The sequence below is a fragment of the Olea europaea genome, unplaced genomic scaffold (assembly GCF_002742605.1).
Source record: "Olea europaea var. sylvestris unplaced genomic scaffold, O_europaea_v1 scaffold9278, whole genome shotgun sequence".
NCBI classification, from domain to species: Eukaryota; Viridiplantae; Streptophyta; class Magnoliopsida; order Lamiales; family Oleaceae; genus Olea; species Olea europaea.
The window spans coordinates 1-5,394 of record NW_019267765.1 but is presented as its reverse complement, the minus strand read 5'-3'; the positions used below and the strand labels follow the sequence as shown (position 1 = coordinate 5,394).

Sequence of the window (5,394 nt, the reverse complement as noted above, 5' to 3'; positions counted from 1 at the left end):
TTTAATGATTCTGAAAAGTAGTCACCTTATAACTTAAGCCTAACATTTAAAAAGTAGACTTACAAGTTGTTTGAAAGTTTTCTATTGTAGAGATGTCCATCAATCAATATCGGATCTTGTATGGAGATTTCTTAAAAAAGGAGGAACCAGAAGATGCATTCTTAGGTTGAGAAGCTACTCGCTTTCGATTAGCATTGTAGCAGGTCGTCGGAAACCTATCTCAGTCATAAGGGTTCAACCGCTACATTCTCTTCAACAAAGGTCACTCACTTCGACTACCACATTTGATGGTCTCGATTAGGCCAGGTAAGATAGTAAGGAGAATTATAGGCCTGAGATGGTTTATTAGCTGATAGTCAAGTGTCCAATACTTGAGACCTCGTTGAGTGATGTGTAATAAGATAAATTTACAGTTATTAAACATGTAACCAAATATTGCCTAACATACTTTATGATGGCATGTCATAAACCAAAAGTTAAAAAACAAACCAACACACGATATAGTTCATTGCTACTTTATGAGTCTTTCTTCTAGAGAGAGTTGATGAATACGTTGCGGCGTTTGAATGATCAAATGGACCGTTGGCAGTAGTCATGCCAGCCAAAGAAATTAGAGAAAGCAACCCCAAGTCAATTTCATTAATTAGTCTACTTGTAAACTTTTATGTACATAATGGGTTACACTCTCCTCATACGCAAAGAAGCTCCCTCCATGTGAGGGAGTATAAAACATTATGTGTACGGAAAGTATACATGTAGCATCACCCCAATTTCATTCATTCTTTGATTAATACATACCAAATTACCAAAAGCCAAGTGGCCAATTCTTGTACTAATCTTAAACATCTGCCATACAATTCGTTGAACAAAGTCTATAGAGGATTGGTTTAATTCAAAAAAATTCATAAAAATTAAAGTCAAAGTCAACAATTAATTTTAATTAAGTATTTATTAAAATTCATAATTTCTAGTAACTTTTCAATCATGCACTTCATCCAAAATTTAGTAATAATTTAATTTTTAACAAAATCAAATGAAAATTCTCAATATAGGAAATGCATAATGAATTTAAGTTTTATCAAATACTTTGTACTCATGGAAAGTTTGAACTCTTAATCGTTTAAGTTGTATCAAATATTTTTTGCACTTACTTAATAAAAAAAAAAAATAATAATAATAATAATAATAATAATAATAATAATTTTAGAAAAAAGATCTCTCAGACCGTACCAACGTGAGAAAGAAAAATAAAATATGGAAACATCATAGACAAAAAAACTCATCTAGAAGACTAGAATTGTACACTGTCCATCTAGAAGACTAGAATTGTACAGCGTCAAGTTCTTCCACAGTCCACACCACTATTAATATATACAGGCACACTAAAAAAGAGACATACAAAGAGAGGCACTGAAGGAAGAAGAAAAATTCATACTTATACCTAAGGGTTCAATAAACGAAAACCAGAAGAATGAGTTTTGCGGTGGTTTCAGGTTCCGAAACCCGCTTTCATTTGTATTCAACAACACCTAATAAACCCACCAAAAATTCCATTCCCGACAGTTTTTCAAGCATTTCCTTTAGTTCCCACTTGACAAATTCTAGAATTCTATTCAAAACTTCATCTGGGAAGACTCCAATACCCCATTCCAGGGTCAGTTTTAAGGCATTTTATGCACCAACGCAAAGCAAAGACAGTTTCTACGATGTGTTGGGGATTACAGAAAGTGGGTCAATTTCTGATATAAAGAAAGCTTATAAACAAATGGCAAGAAAATATCATCCTGATGTGTCTCCACCGGAGCGTGTTGATGAATACACCAGGAGATTTATATTAGCTAAAGAGGCTTATGAAACCCTTTCTGATCCACACACCAGAGCTTTGTATGATCAAGATTTATCTAATGGATTGGCGTTCAATTTTTCTTCTGGAAGAGGATATGAATATAGCCAGGTAAATCTCTTTACCCATTCTTTTTTCATTATTGATAAGTTATTCAAAAGTTATGGATGTTGAATACTGAATCAATTTCTTGCTTTGTTTTCAATTTCAAACAGAGACGGGACGAGAAAGGGGAGTGGAAAATAAAGTGGCAATCTCAACTAAATGAATTGAAGCAAAGGAAAAAGGATTCAGAAGGAAGAATGTCTTGGGGAGCTCGAATGCGAAGCCGGAGATGATGTATTAATTTTGCGGCTTTGCCCTTGGATTTAACTAATTGGCTGTGTATTTAATATTTAGAATACGACTTTCTACTCTCTCTCTCATTTTTTTTTTTCTCTGTATTAGTTAGAATTTCATTAGTTTACACGATAATCATCAGCAACGGAATGTTTCTGATAGATTCCAATGTATATTCTTCTTAATGAGTTCAAGTTTGAGAGGCCTCCCAAGCATAACTTCTTCCTTTTTTCTTAAATATTTATTTATTTACGGCTTTATGAGAGAAACCATCTTATTTTTTGTTTCAACCCTTTTCACATAGTTTGGGAGAAATTATAAGTTACCACTGGTGCTCTCGGGACATAGCCCAGTGGTGTAAAGGACAGGAGTGAGATTATCTCACACCTTGCTCGTAGTCACAGTATGTGAATTCAATTTCTGAGATTTGGAATTGGACTTCTTGTAGGTGCAGTACACAAACAGCTCTTGTTCTCTGCTTGCTGGGGCATATTCCGCGATTTAACTCCTTCACAAAACTCTAAGGACGGGACGGTAGAGCCCTCAAAGTTAGGGTTCAATCATTATAAGTTACCATTGGCGGACACACAATGAGGTCTGTGTGTCACATGACCAACCAACTTCTTTAAAATTGATTTTTATATGCTCCGGCCCTTGTTGTCATTGAAACTTGGTAGAATTGATTTTATTGAAGCAGAGGAACTCGTTGGAAAATCGATGTGTTGTCAGTTTCGATTCTATTGCTAACTACTCCCGTTGAAGAAAAACCCGTTGCAAACAGTTGAAGAGAACTCGTGTTCAATGTTCCACCGATCTCTCTCTCCCTCTTTGTGCGTGTTGTAAGCAATTTGGCTACCATTGGATTTTTAAGTAGTGTGCTATGTGTAATAAAAAATTATACATAATGATGTCCCCAACTCACATGAGTGGGGCCCACCTGAATATAAATATGCAAGTGGGTCCCATCCATGTGAGTTGGGAGACACCATTATGTACAATAAGAATTATCATTTTAAGTAACACTAATAGAATCTCATTACTACGTTTTGATTAGTTAAATTTATTTATTTACATATGTTTTTCTTCTTATTAGTTGTATGTCCACGACTTGTTTGCTAAAATGCCTTATTAGGTATTCAAACCTTTAATAAGAGTGTTTAGCTAAAACTTCTTATTTAAATCGTTCTTAATTCCAATTCCAAGGCCCCAATTCATTGCTTTTGAACAACATCTACATTTCGTTGGATAGTTTTGCTTTGTTTAATTGATTCTATTACTGTATCTCATTATCTGAAATTTAGAAATATATTTATGATTTGTGATGGATATTCAATGTGATTTGTTGAATTATAATTTGTGAATTGTGAGATTTTATTTGGGAACTTCACAAAAATTCAAAATATGGGCAACAATATTTGATGGATTTTCCTGTTGTCATTTGAAGAAAAATTTTCGGTTCTGAAAAGCTTCTAATATCGGAAATGGTAATAATTGAATTCTTGCTTTTTTGTTGTTTTATTGATTGTTTTGGGATAAATGTTCGAAATGTAATTTTGTGGGATTTTTGAATTTCAGAAAGCTGAAAGCTTGTAATATTTACATATTGTTTTGATTATAGTATATGAAGAGATAAATTTCTTCCATGTTTTGAGGAGTTCTTAAACCTTTTTTTATGAGTTTTTCGAATATATGATAAAGTTCTAATGAGTTTTAGCAAAGGATAGTATTATATTATTTAATACAATTTTAATGACATTTGTTGCGCAATGGATCCTTGAACTTCTGCATTTTGCCCCTCGAATCCCACTTGTCGTAGTCGGCACCAAATAAGTATGTTTCTATGAAAGAGGCTCCAATTTGTTTTGAGTTTTTTGTTGAAATTGTCATAGTTGTATTTTTTGTTGTCATCTTTGCTTATCGTGTGGGGAAAATAAGTCTGCTAAAAATCGACCCACATTTTTCTAATAAATTTGGCATTTTGCAAATTCGATTGTACCCCATTAACTCAAAAATGTATGCGTCCATCACTAAAAGTTACTATAGATATAAATTGATAAAAATAAGTAGTAGATGAATAATTGTCTTGAATTTTAAGAGATGCGTAGTTAGTATTATAGTTTAACTTTCAAATTATAATTTGAATCAAACACGCACTAAGTAGTACATGTATATGATTGAAATGTAAATAGTTGAGGCAATTTAAATGAATATATTTCACTCTTCTCTAGAAGTTTAAGCTTAGACAAAGTGGTTCAATAGAAACAAATGAATATTTATTTATTTTTCTACATGTAAAAATGTTTATTTTTAGTTTCGTCATTGCATACGTCATGAATTGTACAATGACGTGTATATATTATTTGATACGCAGGGTCTAAATCTGACTTGTGACACTTGGATGGGGACCAAACCGTTGTTTCGTTTGAGTCAATAGAAAAAAGCCGTGTCAGCAAATTCGATCCATTTCTCTAAGCTTAGCCACGTCCATTAATGTCTTGGAGCCCACTCAATTGACTCATCAAGACCATTCAATTTAACAGACATATACTTTATAATTGAAATGTTTTTCTAACATAGATATTCTTAAACAGTATTTTGATATTATTTTAATCATACATTCTTCAATAGAATAATATTAAATTCAAATTCAAAATTTTTCCTTATTTATTAACCACACATTTCTTATCAATATACAATTCAAAAATACATTCTTATAAAAAATAAAAAGGGCTCAAACAAGGGCAAAATATCTTTATTTTTATTTATGACTTTTTTTCAATTTGAGAGTCTTAGGTCCTGTTTGCGCCACATTTTTTCAAAAAAAATAAATTGTTAAATAGTTTTTTGAGATCATTTCATCACACAATTTTCAATAAAATAATATTACATGCAAATTGAATTTTTTTTTATTTTTTAACCACATTTTTTATCAATACACTACTCAAAAATACATTTTTATAAAATAATGTAGCTCAAATAAGAATTTAATCTATTGATTGATCTTTTGTATGTTATATTTTATAATACCAAATGAGGTTCAATTAATATTGAACGAAATTGAGTGATTTTATGAATAAGATTTTAGATTTTAACTACTTTATTAATATGAGAATAATTATTGATATCTCTTGTTCTTCTTTTGATACATATACTGTCCATTTTACACGTATTTTCTTAAAACAAATATGTTTGAATTACTAGAAAATTAAAAA

The 5,394-nt window shown here is 31.6% G+C and overlaps 1 protein-coding gene across 1 annotated transcript; it reads left to right on the top strand.

Moving 5' to 3' along the window:
- Positions 1–1,380: 1,380 nt before the first annotated feature.
- LOC111392414 (chaperone protein dnaJ 20, chloroplastic-like) lies at positions 1,381–2,405 on the top strand. The gene is made up of 2 exons (XM_023017763.1): positions 1,381–1,954; positions 2,059–2,405. Exons 1-2 carry the CDS (start codon positions 1,472–1,474, stop codon positions 2,179–2,181), a joined length of 606 nt encoding a protein of 201 aa, XP_022873531.1. The 5' UTR covers positions 1,381–1,471; the 3' UTR covers positions 2,182–2,405.
- Positions 2,406–5,394: the final 2,989 nt, after the last annotated feature.